Source organism: Pan troglodytes, chromosome 12 (genome assembly GCF_028858775.2).
Source record: "Pan troglodytes isolate AG18354 chromosome 12, NHGRI_mPanTro3-v2.0_pri, whole genome shotgun sequence".
NCBI classification, from domain to species: domain Eukaryota; kingdom Metazoa; phylum Chordata; class Mammalia; order Primates; family Hominidae; genus Pan; species Pan troglodytes.
Window position 1 is genome coordinate 25354980 of NC_072410.2, and position 20879 is coordinate 25375858.

The window sequence follows — 20879 nt, forward strand, 5'->3', positions numbered from 1 at the left end:
AAATATAATGCAATAGTTATCAAGATCAGGCTAAGTCTTAACTACTTATTTATCATCATCTTCTTGACTTCACAGATCCTGACAATCCCTGTGAAGGCTGTGATTGCAGTAGGCTCACTGACCTGCTTCCCTAAGCACATGGTTCTTCCACCTTCCTTTCCAGTAAGATCATTAATACACACATTTTTCTATTGCTCGTTTTTTGCCTTTGCCTTTAGCTCTGTGTTCCTAGAATCTTACAGTAAAGTCAGTTATTCTTTATTAGTCATTTATTTTAAAGACATTATACCAGGTTCTTTAGAAGATGTAAAGAGATACAGTCCTTTTCCTCAAAAAGTTTTCTATCTAGAAAGGGAAATGGACCCACAATTCAGAGCTATAAAGCGGAATGTAGAAGTTGCCCTAAGAGGAGTGAAAATAAAGTGCTGTGAGGGAAATACACATCTCACTGATGCAGGGGCTATGGGAGCCAGCTTAGAATTTCTTCCAACAGAGATGGAGAAGGGGTGGCAGAGGTGTGAATCCAGGGCCAGGGCGCAAGCTCAACAGGGATGCAGAGGCAGTAAAGTCTGAAGTTGGTTCAGGCAATAGTGAGTTGTCCAGTTTGGCAAGAATGGAGAAAAGTTTTAAGAGAGAAAATGGAATGGTCTGTGGGGGTGATAACATGGAAAAAACTTAAATGCCCTTAAGTTCATGGGAATATGAAGTTTTTGAGTGAAGACTTGACATCATCAGAGCTGAGCTTTAAAGACTGGCTCTCTGCAGAAAGAAATAGAGGACACAGATGAAAGTAACAATAGAGTGCCTGGAGGCCAACCCGCAGACTGGCCAGAGTCCATGTGAAAAGTGCCAAGGGGAGTTTGAGCGTATGGCTGTGGCTGAGTCAGTAAAGTCCCTTCATACCTCCAAGCCTTTGTTGTTTCTCTGCCTCGAATGCCCTTCCTCCTGTCCTTCCTTCAAAGAACTCCTGCGTGTCTTTCAAGATTCAATTCCATTGTCATCTCCTCTCTGAAGATTTCTTGACTCCTCTAGACAATACTGGTTGTTTCATGTGTGATCCTAGAATACTTTGAAATTACCCCTCTTGCTGCAAGCCTCGTATTGTGCTATAAATATTTCCTTATAAGTTGGCCTCCCCAGTGAGAGTCTGAGATCCTCTAGGAAACGGGTGAGAGATCGTTTCTTCCCAATAGCAGGCACTTAGTACATAATGTATGGATGAAGGAACAAATGATGGAGAGGGAACATAGGCAAGAGACATTGCAGGTGAATCATTTGAACTGTGCTTATATCCTAAAGAGGTCATACAGACTGAAACAAGTATGGGGAGGAGGGTGGGTAGAGGAGGCAGGAATATGGCTTAGAGTTTGAGCCTGGAGAACAAAGATAAAACAAATGAGAAAACCAGGGGAAGATGCTGCCTTTTGCAAGAAGACGGGGCAGTCCATTCAGGAATACCAGGGCAAATGTAAAAGTGTCTCACATCCTAGTGGTGGGAGACAGTAGTGGGTTAAGAGAAACAAGACATTGCAAAATCTTAATGCTGTATGCAAGTTGAGCATCCCTAACCCAAAAATCTGAAATCCAAAATGTTCCCAAATCTGAAACATTTTGAGACCACAAGTGGAAAATTCTACACCTGACCTCTTGTAACAGGTTCCAGTCAAAACTTTGCTTCATGCACAAAATTATTTTAAATGTTGTATAAAATTACCTTCAGGCTATGCATATAAATGTATATGAAACATAAATGAATTTCATGTTTAGACTTGGGTTCTGTCCCCAAGATATCTCATTATATATATGTAAATATTCCAAAAAAAAATAATCTAAAATACTTCTGGCCCCAAGCATTTTAAATAAGGGATACTCAACCTGTACAGTAAAACCTGAATTCAATATTTAACTCCTTAAAAATACAATAGTTTTTTTTTAACTATTTTAAAAATAGTTTCATCACATTTAAGTTTGGGTCTTAATTAAATCCTCATCTTCCTGTCATTCCACTTTGTACTGACTATACTAAACTCTTGACTTCGTTATTTATCCAAAAGAGCCATGTTTCTTCCTTCCATTACCTTCTCAATCAATGATGTCCTTAATCTCTGCGTAAACTCTGGCAGGGAAAAGTTCAGTTCAGAAGACAGCAGATGACACAGTGAAAAGCCCCATGAGTGGAATAAATGAGAAAGCATGTGTATAAAAACAAGAGTTGGTCTGGATCCATTTGTGTTGCTATAAAGGAATCCCTGAGGCTGGGTGATTTATTTTTAAAAAAGAGGTGTATTTGGTTCACAGTTCTGGAGACTGTGCAGGAAGCATGGCCCCAGTGTCTGCATTGGTGAGGGCCTCAGGCTGCTTCCACTCATATTGGAAGGCAAAGAGGAGCTGGCATGTGCAAAGATCACATGGCAAGAGAGAAGAGAGGGAGGTGCCAGGCTCTTTTTTAACAACCAGTGGTTGTGTGAACTCATGGCATGAGAACTCATTACTACGAGGTCAGAACGCACCAAGCCATTCATGAGGGATCTACCCCTGTGGCCCAGACACCTTCCATAGGGCCCCACCTCCAACACTGGGGATCACATTTCAGCATGAGATTTAGAGGGGTTGGTTTTGAACTGCTTCAGATTAAGCTTTCAGATATCTCTAGGAGGCTTACAGGACCAGATACTTGCTTGGAATTCTAAATTACCTCTATATTACCAAATCCTGTCAATCTCTTTATCAGATGGAGAATACTAGAGCTTACTGGAAACAATACCTCAGAATAAACATTTCATGTAACTCATAGCTTAATATTTGAATAGAATTGTGAGAGCAGCATTTATATCTGTGAGCTCTGGTACGATCTCGGCTCACTGCAGCCTCCGCTTCCTGAGTTCAAGTGAGTCTCCTGCCTCAGCCTCCCCAGTAGCTGGGACTACAGGTGTGTGCCACCATGCCTGCTAATTTTTCATGTGTATTTTTAGCAGGAACAGGGTTTCACCATGTTGGCCTGGCTGGTCTCGAACTCCTGGCCTCAAGTGATCCACCCACCTTAGCCTCCCAAAGTGCTGGGATTACAGGCATGAGCCACTGCGCCCAGCTTGTGTACTGTTTTAATAAGATACTTGACAACCCATAATTTCAAAAGATGTGTAATTTCTCTTTGATACAAATGACATATATTTTTCCTAATGAAGAGACTTTCTTTTAAAAAAAATTGTGATTTTGTCCCCTTTGGCTTTAGATTTTAGAATTCAGTGATTTCAGGGCATTCTTGCCTGGGTGTAAACAAACCTTGCTTACCAAACTGAAAGTAACCATTCCCTTTATCTAAAGCTATCTCTGTTTGTACCTTTGTTGGCATCCTCAGTATCTTAACATGAAAGTGTGAATGTTAACGTCAATCAGTTGTCACAAGATTGCAAAGATTTGTCCTCCTGATTTTTCTGTAACATGCCACAGCAAGAAAAAAAAGTTTTTTGGTGAGGTTTTTTGGCTGTTGATTACAATTTAAAGATTATCAATTGATGAACATTCTAAGATGTCTTTTGGGCTTTGGTTTCCTAGAAGTATGCTTGTCTACTCTGAAACTTGTGATCTTAAGAAAATTTAACCATATACAAATGAGTTTGTTTTTTGCTTTCTTCCTTCAGGGGAAAATAGTTCATCAAAGTTTAAATATTATGAATTCCTTCTCACAGAAGGTAAAAATACAGCAAATACGATCTTTGTCAGAAGATGTGCGATTTTACTATAAACGATTACGGGGCAATAAGGAAGACTTGGAGCCAGGAAAAAAATCAAAGGTTTGAAGATGTTATATTTGAGAATTCCCATTGGTTAACATTTTGTTTTATGACTTCCTGTGGATTTGGGATTCATGGTTCTCCTGTGCCTCTTTATAGATTGCAAACATTTATTTTGATCCTGGACTACAGTGTGGGGATCATTGCTATGTTGGCTTGCCTTTTCTATCCAAATGTAAGTGACCTTGCTGTTCTCTCTCACGTCTTCACTTCCCCCAAAATACTCTTTTAGTAAGAGGCTGCCACTTTTAAAGTACATTGCTGTCTTTTGTTACTATAGAAATTATTTGAAGGAAAATTGACAAGTGAGTATAGATGCAGGTTAAGTATGTTTCCTTGTTTTAGCCGAACCCAAAGTGCAGCCTGGTGTAGCCATGCAGGAAGATATGTGGGATGCTGACTGGGATTTGCATCAAAGCCTGTTCAAGGGATGGACAGGAATAAAGGAAAATTCAGGTCATAGGTGAGTGGTTTATGTTTATTTATTTTAGCCATCTTTACAAGATGACTATTGAAACATAATGCTTTCTAAATTATATTCTTATGTTAGATTATTTTGCTTTATAGCTAAGAAAGAATGCCTAATTTTCAGAAAGTTATTAGTGAGGCATCTTAAATTGCCATTTTAACTGTATGTTGCTTGGAAATATACATACTGTCATTTTTCTCTTTTCTGTGGTGCTTTAGATATTTCTTACACTCCAAGAAAATATTTGAAGTTGTTCTTATGTAGGATGACGACAGTATTCACCTTAGACTCATCCATTTGCATAGGAAGGAAAGTTTTTTACCTACCACTGATGTCTGTTAAAGGCAAGGGAAACATTTTCTAGGTTTACCCCCACCTAGACACTTGGTACAAGACCAGAGTGTCTGTTTTCTTACTGTGAAAAGAATACCTCCTTCCTTTTTTTTTTTTTTTTTGAGACGGAGTCTCACTCTGTCACCAAGCTGGAGTGCAGTGGCGTGATTCTCCTGCATCAGCCTCCCAGGTAGCTGGGACCACAGGCACATGCCACCATGCCTGGCTAATTTTTGTATTTTTGGTAGAGATAGGGTTTCACCATGTTGGCCAGGATGGTCTCCATCTCTTGACCTCGTGATCCACCCACCTCAGCCTCCCAAAGTGCTGAGATTACAGGCGTGACCCACTGTGCCCAGCCCACCCCCTTCCTTTCTAAGTGCTGAGCTATTCGGGAGCACACAGGGCTCCATTCAGACAGGCCCCACAGTGTTTCTTTGGCAGGTAGGAAATGTGCACCTAATGACAAATCAATACCGCACCCAGATTCAAAAACAAAAAATGTATTGATTTGGTAGTATAGAAATCTGATCTTTTCATGTACTTCAGAAAAGAATTTGACTAGAATAATGATAGTATGGCAGCTGATGGAAACTGCTCTTCTCAAGCTGCTAATTTGAAATATATTTGTTAGTATCAGGATATTCCCATTTAAGAGTACTGTAAATTCTCAAACCATTAATAATTGGAGGGTTTGTTTATCTGAACTCTCTGCTATGAAAAGTTTTCTTTAAGGCAAAAGAAAGTCGAATGTTTACTTTAAAAAGATGGTTAAAATGAATACAAAAGAGACTTCCTCTAATGGACTTGCTAAGAGAACACTAATTAAAACTCTCCTTTGTACCCTGTATTTCCACAGTGGACATTATAAAGGACAAGCAAGCCCCAAATGTTAATGTCCAGTTATGAACAAATAACTTACAGTGCTGTCCTATGCTCAGCTGCTAAGGGGCCTCTTCACCTCCTACCCACAAAAAGCCTGCCCTCCTCTCTGTGTCCCCAGCACCCCATTGCTAAGATCTGGGCTCCCTGTCTATCTTGAGTGCACAGTAGATGTGATATTCTCCCTGATCCTGCCTTTGTGTTACTTTGTTATGTGTGTGTTACAGAGGATTTCTGCTACTAGTCATATAAACTTGTACTCTTACCAGTATTAGAGTATCATAACACTACAGCAATAGAGTTAGGGGTTAAAATATGCTTCAGCGTTTAGTCCCAGGAATCTTAGCTCCATTTATAATATTGTGTCTTTGGGAATGTGTTCTGAGTTCTAAGCAACTGGCTTATACACACTTATAAGTAGGGAGATATTCAGATGAGGTCTTGAATATTGCTGAAAACTTTACATGTGTCTGCACAAAACCCTCATAGGTTTTACCTCTGTTGTCAACTGATGTCTTCATTGAATGTGAGGACTCTGTTTTGTTTTTATATCAAGGGGGAGAAAAGCCATATGCCAAGCAATGCACTGCCTTCTCATTAGTTCTACTGAAAATGTTTTTAGCACCCTGCTTGTAGATGTCTAGATCTTTCCTCTAGGCACATAAGATCCTTTAGGATCTGCGTAACATCATGTATTATCTTTATATGCCTGCCTTTTCTAAATAGGTTATCTACTATAGGCCAGCTTTTCTTACTGAATTTATACTTGGAAAGGTTTTTCGAAACTTACACGGGATTACATTAATGCCATTGGTATTATTCCTAAGATTTATCATCCTTTCTATATTCAGTACAGAAACAGAGGATCTGTGACAGATATTTTGGCAACTCTTTGCACCAATATAGAGACATCATATAGCATTACAAGCATAGTAAAATACTAGAATGAATAAATGTGTTTTTTCAGGGCCAGCAAAAAATTTCTCAAGTACATAAGCCTAATTGAATTTCTTATGTTCAGAAGACTCAAATATTTCATTTTGATACAGTGACTTACAAATTGTTTTTCTAGATTGAGTGCTATATTTGAAGTAAATACAGACCTTCAAAAAAATATAATATCAAAAATCACTGCTGAGCTCTCCTGGCCTTCCATACTTAGCTCACCCCGGCACTTGAAATTTCCACTTACTAATACAAACTGCTCCTCAGTAAGTATTCAAAGTGACATTGGTTTTTGGAAATACATACTAGGGTTATAAAGTATTTACTCTTAGCTTTAACTATAGAAATCTTTCATTTAATGTTTCATTATTTTGTTTAAGGAAGAAGAGATTACTTTAGAAAATCCTGCAGATGTTCCTGTCTATGTTCAGTTTATTCCTCTGGCTTTATATTCCAACCCTTCAGTGTTTGTAGATAAGTTAGTATCAAGGTAAGTATTGCTTGGGATCATCACAGTGTTTCTATGTAGTATTGAATCAGTATTTTATTCACTTAAAAAGCCTTATTGCAGCTCATACAGATTAATAGATTTGACGAGAAGTTCTGGATCTATAAGGTTGAGAGAAGGTTTTAGGGAGGTTTAGGTTGATACTGTGCAAAGCATCCAGAAAAACTTTCAATATAAGGCAAGAAAAAGTAATATGGAACTCCCTTCTAAAAATGTGTAAAGAGAAAGTAGATGAAACCTTTCAAATATTCTAGTTTTGAAAAGTGAACAAAATATTAATTACAAGTTGTGGCCTTTAATTTTCTTAAGGCTATAAATCTGGTCATATTGATCTCAAAACCTGACAGACAATAATTTGAAAATAAAGCACACACCTGATAATCACTCCATAACTCCCTTAACTGTGATGTTGCTTATGAATAAATATGTGTACATTTTTTGTTTTAGGTTTAACTTGAGTAAGGTGGCAAAGATAGATTTGAGAACACTAGAATTTCAAGTCTTCAGAAACAGTGTAAGTATTCAAACTTCATACTATTCCAAAGAAATTATTTTATAATATGATCAATATAAATATGAAAGAAAATTATTGGCTACTCTTAAATTTGGCTGAAGGGTAAGTTACTGAAGAAGTCAGAGCAGTCCAGTAATTATTTCAGAGGCAAATAAATCAGGAAGAGTAGGTGGGATTTAGATCAAGGTGAGGCACATTGAGTAAAAGGTTCGTATTTATGGGCATTAAACATTAAGCCCATGAAGGTTTGTAATAATAATTACAGAAATTCTGAGAATATATAGATGAGGTAAATATTAATACATCATTGATTTTTATTAAGCATCAAAATATTGAGCTCAGTCATTTACATTTTCATTCTGGATACTTTGTAATTAAATTTAAGCCATCCATGAATGCTAAACCCATGACTGGCTGTGTTTGTATTTAGCATGGTAATATGCATGATTTTCACTCAATGGATAATCTTTTATTTATAAACATATACATAAACTGGTTTGTTCTAGGAACCAAACTATTTTCTATCATTCAGGCCAGGCTGAGCAACCACTAACCACACGTTATTAAATAAGACCTAATGTAAGGGTGTGTGTTGGGAACTTAACACTTGGAGCTAAGGCTCCCTGCAAACTGGTCCAAGCCTTTTGGCCACCATGCCCTTGTTTCTGCCCAAGGCCAAATTCAAATCTGGTTCTCTGATTCCAGAAGCCTTGCCCTTACCATTGTATCATGTGGTCACTGCTGATCAGGAATTGCTATGAGCCTTTTCAAACCAGATCCCTTGTAGTTCTTGAAATACTGTATTCTTTCCCATAGCTCCATGTTTTAATCTGTAAGGCATATATTAGCCCAATCCTTATTAGAATAGTTTTTATAACTCTGTCTTTAAGGCGAGCTTACATAAGAAAGTAATATTCAAAGTAGTATTTTTTTCTGTCAAATAATGGCTGGGACACTAGACTAAAGTTTAGACAGTCTTGTATTCCAGCCTCATGCCCCGCTCTGGGAGTCTTTTCGTGCTTTGCTTTTCCCATCTGTAAGATGCCAAAGTAACAAATGTTATTGGAAGTTATCTAGAAGGCTCAGTAACCAGAACTTCCTTTCATTCTGCTTTTTTCTTTTTTTTTTTCTTCTGAGACAGTCTGGCTCTGTCACCCAGGCTGGAGTGCAATGGTGTAATCTCAGCTCATTGCAACCTCTGCTGCCCGGGTTTGTGCAATTCTCCTGCCTCAGCCTCCCGAGTAGCGGGATTACAGGCACGCGCCACCACACCTGGCTAATTTTTGTTTGTTTGTTTGTTTTTGTATTTTTAGTAGAGCCGGGGTTTCACCATGTTGGCCAGGCTAGTTTCAAACTCCTGACCTCAGGTGATCCACCCACCTTGGCCTCCTAAAGTACTGGGATTACAGGCGTGACCCACAGTGCCCGGCCCACTCTGCTTTTATAATAGGGAGAAATTTCACATAAGTATTAAGTGAGCTAATATTTAACTTTCTTATTTTATTAACTACAAGCCATATTTACAAGATGTAGAACACTGAACTAAGCACTGTGAGAGATAGGAAAATAAGTAAGAGTACTCTAGACGTCAGAAATGTATTCTAAATAAGAAATTCAGGAGGAGGTCCTAGAGTGAGCTTAGAGTAAATTCTATCTCGGGCATCTCTACAGTGCTATAGAATGTGGTTCTCAAAATACTTGGTCTCAGGACTCCCTTGCAGTCTTAAAATTATTAAGGACCCCAGAGAGGTTTCTTGTTTATATGGTTTACATCCATCAGTGTTTTGCCATATTAGAAACTGAAACTGAGGCCGGGCATGGAAGATCTTTAAAATAGTGATTTAATTTGTTTAAAATAATAATAAACCTATTCCATTCAACATAGGTAACATCAAAAATGAAAACTACCTATATTTTAAAAAATCATTTAGCAAGGAGAATGGATTTTTTTTAATTTTTACAACTCTCTTTAATGGCTGGCTCCCTGACTTAATAGACAGGTAGATTCTCATATCTGCCTCTACATTCAGTCTCTCTTGATATATTGTTTTGATGGAAGTATGTAATGAAAATCTAACCTGCTACAGACATGTAATTACAAAAAGAAGGAGTATTTTAGTTGCCTTTTTATTTATAACACTGTACATCAGTCTTTTGGAAAATACTGGTTCACGGAGACATGCAGACCTTACAAATGTTGCCACAATTCACTATGCACTATCCAAAAATGAATCATCCTCGCTAATCTAACCACCAGGCTCATCAGGAAACTCTTGAAGTATTGGGAAGCTGTCAAGCTCACAATGGTGAATACAAATTATCCAAAATCCTAAATTTTGCTCAAAAGCTTGAATTTTATTAGAAACAAATACTTCAGTAGGCTCACTTATTTCTGTGAAAATACCTGCCAGATACCCAAGTCTGAATAACCATAGACTGTCAGTCATTCTTTCAGACATAAACAGTGTTCCATGAGAAAAGCAGCTAGTTCAGCTTCCATCTCAAACAGCTTTTCAAAACAACATGGTAGCTGTAGAAATACTTTTTACATACTTCCCATTGTATCCCACAGAATATTAAAGACATGCTCCAGGGTTGAAGTTTTTATGGCATAATCGAGGACTTTTTTTTTTTTTTAATACAAATGAATGACACTGAAAAACACAATGGCTGCTAGGAAAGTTTGATACCACTGCCTTGATGCATGCTAAGGGGTCAGCAGTTTTACCCTCCATGGCTTTTGCTGACCATCAGTGCAGATGCCAACATAGTGAAAAAGACAAATAACGTCTATCGGTATTATTATGAAAATAGTTTTGACATCGTGGTGGATACTCTGACAGGATCCCTGAGATCCCCAGGGGTCCAAGGGTCACTCTTGGAGAACCACCACTATAAAATTATTAAGGTCCTGAATGGTATACGGGAGGCATCACAACATCTTAAAGTTTTCCCCAAACCATGAGAGTTTAAATTAGCTAGTGCTTGCTGGGAATATATGTATAGTACATCATTGTGTCCATCAGTTAATCAGAGTAGTTTATTTAAAAGGGAAATTACTCACCAACCATCTTGAAGCAGTTGGAATATTCTTCTGTCTTAGTGGACTTTGACAGAAAGGAAAAAAATAGCAGTTAACACTTGAACAACACAGGCTTCGACTGTGCTGATTCACGCATACATTTTTTTCAATCAAGTGCAGATGGAAAATACAGTTTTCAGGATGCAAAACTGCATATATGGAGAGCCCTACTTTTTGTATAGGCACATTCCACAGTGGCCAACTGCGACTTGAAAATCGCAGATGTGGTTATGCCAGGAATCCTGGAACCAATCTCTGGCATGTACAGAGACAACCGTATTTACCTCAGAAGCAAGAATTAAAAGTAATGTGCTTCATAAAGTCTGTTGACTCTAAGTTAATGTTTGTGGAATCATGCTGAAGCAAGTAGCTAGATCTCTATGTGTGAAACACACACCGATCTATGCCAGGGGGAGTAGAAAACAATACAAAATGCACCCTCCTTCCATGATAGCAGAAGCCATAAAGAACTGGTGGATGTTTATAGCCAAGCGTTGACAACCCTTCCCTCAAAAAAGTTTACACTTAATGTTGCTTAAAAACCAGAACAGTATATCCTTATATGTGACCTGTGACTGTTTTTGTAATAAAAAAGCAAATGTTTTTCAACCTTAACTATAACTGGCTGTCAAAAGTCATATTTTGAATATTAAACTAAGCTATGCTTTAAACTTTAGATCATTGGGTGTTTATGAAACAGTAAGCGTGTGTAACCTTCAAAATAAGATTCAAGGAGAAATGTATAGGAATTGGAAATCTTTTTACATTTAAACATTCGGTGCAGCCTGAAGACCCTTCAGCTGGTCCCCTTCAGAGGGGAGGAGTGGCGTGGCAGTGGCAGGAGGCCTGAGGTGTTGGCCCTTGTCCCCTTTAGAGGGGAGCAGTGGCGGGAAGCATCAGGAGGCCTGGGGTGCTGGCATTGGTTCCACAAGTGTTTGCTTTGTGCTGATGTGTCTAGCTGATCATCTTAGGTTTGTGTCCTTTTCTGTGTGTGTAATATTTCAAATTTTTAGGTTAAAAACAAAAAAGATATGTATCCAAAAACAAATGCCTTGTGCAAACATTGAGGACTTTGTTTGGTGACCTGGGGAAGAAAGCCCCTTTTTGGACTTAATGTAGAATATGAATCTCATCGTTGGTTACTCTGCGCTGCTTTCCAGCTAACCCATATCTAAACATGACAGATAAAATTGTTTATGCATTTAATCAGTTTGAGAAACTATACTGGGCTCTAGATGGGGTGTAAGCGAAGAAGCATTCTTCCAGAGAATATATTCATGACTCTTCTTTGTTTACCCAATGATTCAAGGCTCATCCACTGCAGAGTTCAACAGGATTTATGGAGGGCCTCTCTCGACATTTAATTTTAAACCTAATTTTAAAACCTGGAGAAAAGAAATCTGTCAAAGTAAAGTTTACTCCAGTTCACAACAGAACTGTTTCTTCACTTATCATAGTCAGGTAGGTTCTGTGATATAGGTGTGGGTTCATTTTTACTACTTACTTAGAAGTCCTCACTTGTTTTAAGATGAATTTGCATGTCTAACTTATGAAATAGTTTGAATTCACTTTGTCCAAAACATGCACACACTCCATGCCTGATGAAACATACCTTTGTTATCAAATGCATAGTTCAAAAACATGAATAGTGTCTTAATGTATGTCTCTTAAAAATAAAAACTTGCTCTTCTCTGTGTATTTTTGAATTCTTAAAGTATAAATTCTCACCATTAAATTTAATTTCTATGTGGTGCTCTGTAAAATAACAGTAGAAATTGCAAATCAAAAGATTGTGCAGATTTAATGAGAGAAAAATCTGTAATTCTCATTCTTGCATAGAAATAACCTGACTGTGATGGATGCTGTGATGGTCCAAGGACAAGGAACAACTGAGAACTTGAGGGTGGCAGGCAAGCTTCCAGGTCCAGGAAGCTCCTTACGCTTTAAAATCACGGAAGCATTGTTAAAAGATTGTACAGATAGTAAGTCTTCCTAACAGTTTCAAGGACACTAATTTCAGCATTTGCTTTCAACAGTAAATAATTTCAAAAACAACATTATTTCTGTATGTGCACATGTGTATATTAGTTATGAATGCTTAAGAGCTTAAGGAAATTCCGTGTTGTGTTTAGAGTTGTTTGATTTGGATCTTAAAAGATTTAAAGTGTTTGCACTCGTTGCATACCTTAGCTGATTTACTCTCAGTATGAAATGTGAAGTATAGTAAACTTTTGCCATCTAAAATGATTTATCAAAGTAGATTACCTCATGATGAAATCTGAGGAACAGCTGATCTCTCTGACATGCAGGGATGGTTTATAACCTGTGACATATAGTAATTCATGAATAATGTATTTATCATTTGGACTGGGAGCACATGATGGCAAGATTTAGTCTTATTCCTGATTTTTTATCCTTTAGGTTTAAAACTAAGAGAACCAAATTTCACATTGAAAAGAACATTTAAGGTAGAGAATACAGGACAACTTCAAATTCACATAGAAACCATTGAAATCAGTGGATATTCATGTGAAGGATATGGCTTTAAAGTTGTTAATTGTCAAGAGTTTGCTCTAAGTGCCAATGCTTCTAGAGATATAATCATATTGTAAGTATTTTATTTTAAGGTGTAATGAATCACTAACTTTCCTCAAACTCTGTGCAAAGATATGTTTTCATATTTACCAAAGGTCTTTATCCACAAATGCATTCATTTGATTTTTTTTTCACTTAATCTTTGGCTAAGGTATTTCTTCATATCTTAGTTTTCAAAGTTGTAAATTTTTTTTCACTTAATCTTTGGTTAAGGCATTTCTTCATATCTCAGTTTTCAAAAGTTATAAAACTTTATCTCCGAAGTGGATCAGATAATCTTAGAAATCAATTTCAAAATTATTTTCAGGGTTACGTTAAAGCAAAAGATGTTGGTGTAAATTCACAGTCCCTCAGCAACAGAGATTTGTTTCATACATGTACAGTTTTTTCATGTTTTGCAGTATACGGATATGTAATATTTTGGTCAGAAGACAGTTTTAATACCTATCTCAGTAATAGCTGCAGCATATTTTAACAATTAATTGATAACTTGTTCTGTTATAAAGTTTATGCAATAAAATGCGACTTCTGTCCCTTAATTGAATATTTAATTTTGTGATCTTTAATGAATATTTACTTAATAAGTAGCTACATTATTGCATATAAGGCATAATGTTTGACACCTAAAGATGCAATGAGGAATAAGACACCTTTCCTCAAGGTGCATACAATTAGCAAAAAATAAAAATAAAATAATTGCAGCAGTAATCCATACTGCAGGAGATGATGGAAAAATCACTAGGCCCCAGCCAGTTGGTTTGTTTTTTTAAAAAAGACATTATTGGGATTGTAGCCTGGGAAAAGAGCATGGATTTAGATAAGAAAGAAGGAGAGAAGGACATGAAGCTCAGGACCATTTTCTGAATTAATAATTATGAGAATTTGATTATTGTTATTTTTTAGTGTGATTTCTCTAATTATTCACAGAATACAGTTGTTCCTATTACTGACCATGGGACAATACTTTTTTCATCTTAAAATACGGAAGTTGAGTAAAAGTATCAAACGCAAATTCTGTGTTATATTTCAAAGGCTTATAGGACCAGTATTATATGCAGACTGCTTGTGAGATATTTTTAAAACTTAGCCTTACTACCGTCATTCTGTTTTAGGTTTACTCCTGATTTTACAGCTTCTAGAGTTATTCGGGAACTGAAGTTTATAACAACCAGTGGCTCTGAGTTTGTATTTATATTGAATGCATCCCTTCCTTACCATATGTTAGCAACCTGTGCAGAAGCCCTACCCAGACCTAACTGGGAACTGGCTCTGTATATCATCATCTCAGGAATAATGAGGTATTGTGTCTTGTTTCAAGGTTCATATTCATTCAACATTTAACACTGTTGATCGAGTGCCCACTGTGTGCCAGCCACTGTTCTGAGTGCTAGGATATGCCAGCAAACAAGACAGAACTCTGCCTTTATCAATCTCACAGACTGGTGGGAACAGTTAAAATAGAGCCCTTCTTGGGTGGCATATATAATAAACAGTGTTCTTTACCTCTGAAATTTGTTATACAAATTAAGTACATTTTAACGTCTTTTAAAAATGCTCAGATAAAGTTACTTGACTTGGGCATATATATAATATACTTAACACAATAGTACCTAGGCCACTTGAAACTGATTAGAAATATTTTTTAAATTCTCAGTGTCTTCATCTGTTCTCAATATATTACTTTGTGTTTCAAGAGTCAGATAAATTCACCTCTAAACTAATTTACATATTTATATCACACATCCTTTAGAGGAAACGGGTTGGAGAGTTGAAACTAAAATTCTTCTTAGTAAAAGAAAAATCAAATTCCAGGCATTTCTTCTAATACACATAATTATTGCCTCCATATAAAACCTCCATGTGAGATGGCATTCTATAAAAATTCATGAGCAGGCCGGGCACGGTGGCTCACACCTGTATTCCCAGCACTTTGGGAGGCCGAGGCGGGCAGATTACCTGAGGTCAGGAATTCAAGACCAGCCTTGCCAACATGGTGAAACGCCGTCTCTACTAAAAATACAAAAAATTAGCCGGATGTGGTGATGCATCCCTATAATCCCAGCTACTGGGGAGGCTGAGGTTGCAGTGAGCTGAGATCGCCCCATTGCACTCCAGCCTGGGCAATAAGAGTGAAACTTTGTCTCAGAAAAAAAAAAGAAAGAAAGAGAAAAACTGATGTGCAAACTTTTATCCATAAAACTGTGGGGTTTTTTTGTTGTTGTTGTTGTTGTTTTTTTTTTTTGAGACAGAGTCTCGCTCTGTTGCCCAGGCTGGAGTGCAATGGCACGATCTCGGCTCACTGCAAGCTCCGCCTCCCGGGTTCATGCCATTCTCCTGCCTCAGCCTCCCGACTAGCTGAGACTACAGGCGCCCGCCACCACGGCCGGCTAATTTTTTGTATTTTTAGTAGAGACGGGGTTTCACCATGTTAGCCAGGATGGTGTCGATCTCCTGACCTCGTGATCCACCCACCTCGGCCTCCCAAAGTGCTGGGATTATAGGCGTGAGCTACCGTGCCCGGCCAAAAACTGTGGGTTTAGTCTGTTAAAAGTTGTCACAGACAACTTGGTTTTCTATTACATCATATTGTACTTTACCAAGAAACTCTGCCTTTAACATCGAATTTTGTTGCTTGTCTACTAACAAATGAATCCTGATTTTCCAATTTTTTTTACCCCTGCAGTGCACTGTTTCTTTTGGTCATTGGAACAGCCTATTTGGAAGCTCAAGGAATATGGGAGCCATTTCGAAGGCGGCTATCCTTTGAGGCCTCGAACCCGCCCTTCGATGTGGGAAGGCCATTTGATCTCAGGAGAATCGTTGGTATTTCATCTGAAGGAAAGTATGTTCACATGCTGGCAATAAATTCCCTAGTGTACATAGATTTGGCTGATAAAATTACAAAAAAAAATAAGTTTCTTTTCATCTTTGCTCAGGAGAAAAAAAATCTTAATTCTGATTACTTAATAACACCCTGTATGGAACTCTGAGTGACTTAGAGCTCATACTGGATACTGTGTTTTTATTATAGTGGTAAGGGTTAAAATACTTTTAGTTAGATCACTGATGGTAAATTATAAATGTTCAGATAGAACAGATCTTAGAGAGTTGTAGAAATTTCCCTATTTCTTGCTATTTTTTCCCTAGTGTAGTTTATATTTATGGTGGCTGTACTGATGAAGTAAGTTTTTTTTTAATATTAGATTTTGTAGGTTGCTATTTACTGATCTGCAGTTGGTCCCTTTTTCAGCTTGAACACACTCAGCTGTGACCCCGGTCACAGTAGGGGGTTCTGTGGAGCAGGCGGTTCATCATCCCGACCCAGTGCCGGGAGTCATAAGCAGTGTGGCCCATCGGTCCACCCACACAGCAGTCACAGCAATAGAAACTCAGCTGACGTGGAAAACGTCAGAGCCAAAAACAGTTCAAGTACCTCTAGTAGGACTTCTGCTCAAGCAGCTTCTTCACAGTCTGCTAACAAAACAAGCCCCCTTGTCTTAGATTCGAACACAGTGACTCAAGGTCATACAGCGGGCAGAAAGTCCAAAGGGGCAAAGCAGAGCCAGCACGGCAGCCAGCACCATGCCCACAGCCCGCTGGAGCAGCACCCTCAGCCTCCTCTGCCACCGCCAGTGCCTCAGCCCCAGGAGCCGCAGCCTGAAAGGCTGTCTCCCGCCCCCCTCGCACACCCTTCCCACCCAGAACGTGCCAGCAGCACGAGGCACAGTTCCGAGGACTCGGACATCACCAGTCTCATAGAAGCCATGGACAAAGACTTCGACCACCATGACTCCCCAGCCCTAGAAGTGTTTACAGAGCAGCCTCCATCGCCATTGCCAAAAAGCAAAGGTAATCATCTCCTCCCACTGCCGGAGATCCGTGATGTGTGAGGGAAAAGCCAGTGTGTGCTTAAGGAGCTATTAAGATTATAGTTGTGGTAAACAACTAATTCAGTAGGTTCCTCTGGCTCAGATTTATCTCCAGTGTTGGACTTCAACTTTTCCATCAAAATGCAATTAGAGGTATCTGTCATAAAAGATATATTTGTATTTCTTAGATTGTTTACCAAAATCAGAAATTCTGTGGACATCTGCTTTTCTTTTCAGCTGCCTGAGATTGTGTTATTGTGATAGATTTAGCTTTTATTGTTAAAATAATTTTGAGCACAGGAGTAAAATGGAGATTATCTGCCTTTTAACTCCAAATTAGGATTTCTTTACTTTAGAGCAGGGGTTGGCAGACTACAGTTAGCGGGCCAAATCACCACCTGGTTTTATAAGTAAAGTTTTATTGGAATAGAACCATGCTCATTTGTTGGTATATCCTCAGCTTTCATGCTTCTATGGCACAGTTAAGTAATTGTGACCAAAACAATATGGCCCACAAAGCTGAAAATATTTGCTCTCTGGCCCTTTGCAAAAAAAGCCAACCCTGCTTTAGAGTTCTGCTTACTGTATTAATTACCTATTTCTGAGTAACAGATGACCTCAAAACCCAGGGGCTTAAAAGAACATATACTCTTATCTCACAGTTTCTGTGGTCAGGGACATGAGTACAGCTTAGCGGGGTCCCATGGCCCTCACAGGACTGCAGTCAAGGTGTTGGCCAAGGCTGATGTCATCTTAAGGTTCAACTGAAGGTGGACCTGCTTCCACGTTCACACAGGCAGTTGATGGTGGGATTCAGTTCTTCATGGACTGTTGGACGGAGGGCCCAAGCTCCTCCTTGCTGGCTGTGGCCAGAGGTCTGTCATGGTTCCTCTCCACAGAGCAGGTCACAGCTTGGCAGTTGGCTCCCCCAGAACGAGCAAACAAGAGGGCAAGGAGGAAGCAGGACGGAAGTCACTGTTTCTTACTATCTAATCTGGGAAGTGGCATCCCATCAATGTTGTAGTATTCTGCTCATTCGAAGTGTGGTCCAGCCCATACTCCAGGAGAGAGAACCGCGCAAGGGCATAAATACCAAGAGGTGGGCACCACTGAGAGCTTGGAAGTCTGCACCACGCACAAATAGGTAGACCAATTTGTAAGCTCCAGAATCAAAAGGTAAAAACCAGTAAATAGCCTCTAGTTGTATTGCAATTTCATCCCTTCACAGCCTGAGCTTTTTTGCATCTTCCTTTCTGTCTTGTGGCAGCCATGCTAATATACATTATTCCAAGCCTGTATCAGTCCCTTCCAGAATGGTTTACCAAGGAGTTTTTGGCTTCAATTTATACAGAAAACAGGGATCTTGGCAGCCCTAAGAGGCCAGAAGAAACTTGACATCCCAGAGTCAAGGAGTTTTAGATAATTTTTTAGTCCCAGGAATACGAAAACTAGCTCTATTGAGTTCTCTTGGAATTACACGCATTTGGATTTGTAAAACAGTAAGATGTCTTGAATATGATTGGTTAACCTCTTCTACAGAAATCCTTTTTGGCTAACCCATTATTAACTGAGCTTACATATTTTAGGGTAATTTTTAGAATAATCTTAAGTGAATACTTAAAAGTTCTTTTTTAATTAGATCAAGTTACATAGCATTTTTTCCCACATTTAGGGCGTGAATAAAATAAATCTATATTATCCTTTCTTATCACAAAGAAAGACTTGGGCAGTCAAATTGACTACCTCATTCCTGTGTCAACACAGTCTTCCAACACCAGCGTGATGGGCCAATTCTATTTTCAGGGTCACTAATTGAGAACCTAAATTTTAAAATGAAATGCTTTTTAATTTTCACAGTGGTCCTAGAGTCAACCTACTAAAAGATACTCAGTGAGGGAGCATGGATGCCACATTATTGGTGACTCTTGAGCCTGTGAGGAGACAGTGGTTAGAAGCTTTGCAGGCGCGGCTACTCTACTCACTATCCTTCCCACTGATGCTGTTTGGGAAAAAGGAAGGAGCCTGTATCTATACTTTTTTTCTTCTTCAATGTTTTTATTGAAGTATAGCATGCATATAGACAGACAGTCTTTAAAATGAACTTTAAAAGGTGGGCATTGATCTTGGGGTTGCAAACTAGTAGTATGTTGTGAAACTATAGGCTTCCAGCTGGGCAAAACCTTTATAATCTTTCAAAAGCCTACCCCCACACCCCTGCAAATAGCAGATTTACATTAAATGGTAACATTCTCTTTTTAGAGGCAACACGTTCTTTTTTTTCTCCCCCTGGTATCTCATACTAAAATTATTTCTTATAATGAGCTTATGTAGTTTCTGGTTTTTGGAAGCTGCTCAGGATGACCTCTTCGAGTGAATGTGTTTATCTCCCTGGATCTTGCCTTCTGCGGTTGGATGGCTTGCAAGCCACACAGCCATGCTATGCCATCTCTTCAGTCACTGTTTCCAGTGGAAGATGATGCCCAGAAATGCCGCCTGTTCATGGTTGGCCTGAGCAGGGACTCTTGTTGCTGAATAATCATTAGATTCTGTACTTCTTTGTTTTCTCCCACCTCTAACACTTAAACCCCATGGACTGGACAGCAGCCACTGCAGGATTGAGGGCTAAAACCCAAGAAAGCCGTGAGCCTGGCACAGTTGGGTCTCAGTGTCTGTGTTAACCAGAGAAATGATGGCGTCTGTGGCCATTCTCGTTTCTGGCTTTGGCTTTATCAAGGGTAGGGAGAGGCAGAGAGGTGTGGCGTCCTGAGGCCACGTTCTGCCATTAGACAGGTGCAGATTATATCTTGACTCCGCTCCCTTACTAACTGTGTGACTTGGGAGAAAATGACTCCCCTGAGCCTCCACTTGTTATTTTTAAAGTGAAGAGAACAGTTACTCCCCACATCATAGGATATCACTACTGCCATGGTTATTATTGGGGCAGGAAGTGGCACATGCCATCTGTAGCCTGCTGAGTTGAAGGTGGCTGTGGAGCATCCCAGCAGAAGCATCTGTTTGGAACTTGGTCTCAAGGGTAAGAATTGGGACAAGCAGAGAATCCTGAGGGCAAGGCCAAACGAGAAGGCAGCCAGCAGATAGCATGACAGACAGCATAACAGAAAGCAGTGGAAGGTGTGGTTAGCACATCCCAGCAGGCAGGGCCAGGCGAAGCAGAGGCTGAAGAGTGCTCGCGGAGCCTGGACTTGAGGACATTATTTGTGACCTTGGAAAGAACAGTTTGTGTGAAGCGCCATCACCTCTGACTGAGACCAAGTCACTGTGGCTTAGAGTAACTTTCACATCAGACTGTTAGTAGTGGCCACTAACTAGTGAGTGTTTTGGGAGCTTTTACTCTTTAACCTGTATTTTCCCTATTTAATTTTTAACAAGAAAAAAGTATGCATGTATTGTATGGTAGGTTTTTAAAAAATATATAGAGAGAGTTACAACCAAAAGGCAATATTTTTTATGAAAAATGAATAATACATGGAAACGTGGTGCTTGAAAATATCTCTGGGCCAAGGTCAGAAAGCCTATAGAGCTGAGACAGCGGTGCTGATCCACACTTGCCAAGGTTTCAGACGTGACCACAATTTCTCGTGCACCCTGGTGACTGGCACTGCTTGCTACTTCTTTGTTTTCCAGTAAGGCAGTGCTGGGCAGAATGGGAGCAAGACCCAGTCTGTGTGATTCTAACTCCTGCACTGTGCTGCCTCCTCAAAGAAAAAGAGGGAGGGGGAAGAAAATGAGGAGATAATTGGTGAAACCATGTGCCCAGGTGGTGGAGTGGGCCGAGACCCAGTTTGGTAGATGATAAAAGGATGGACACTCCGCAGGTGTGCAGATGCGCGTGAGTTGGTAGAGATGGAGAGGCAGGATACGGGTTTT

At 39.2% G+C, this 20879-nt stretch overlaps 1 protein-coding gene across 16 annotated transcripts in view; it reads left to right on the forward strand.

Moving 5' to 3' along the window:
* TMEM131 (transmembrane protein 131) overlaps positions 1–20879 on the forward strand; it is a 241376-nt gene that overhangs the window by 188391 nt on the left and 32106 nt on the right. For all 16 annotated transcript variants that reach the window (XM_515638.8, XM_016949046.4, XM_016949047.4 and 13 more), the window contains 13 exons: positions 76–162; positions 3642–3794; positions 3894–3969; positions 4140–4257; positions 6551–6689; positions 6804–6913; positions 7379–7445; positions 11837–11988; positions 12367–12509; positions 12949–13135; positions 14235–14420; positions 15806–15964; positions 16373–16971. In XM_515638.8, the coding sequence (XP_515638.3) occupies positions 76–162; positions 3642–3794; positions 3894–3969; positions 4140–4257; positions 6551–6689; positions 6804–6913; positions 7379–7445; positions 11837–11988; positions 12367–12509; positions 12949–13135; positions 14235–14420; positions 15806–15964; positions 16373–16971 (2176 nt within the window). The remainder of the gene's footprint in view (positions 1–75; positions 163–3641; positions 3795–3893; positions 3970–4139; positions 4258–6550; positions 6690–6803; positions 6914–7378; positions 7446–11836; positions 11989–12366; positions 12510–12948; positions 13136–14234; positions 14421–15805; positions 15965–16372; positions 16972–20879) is intronic.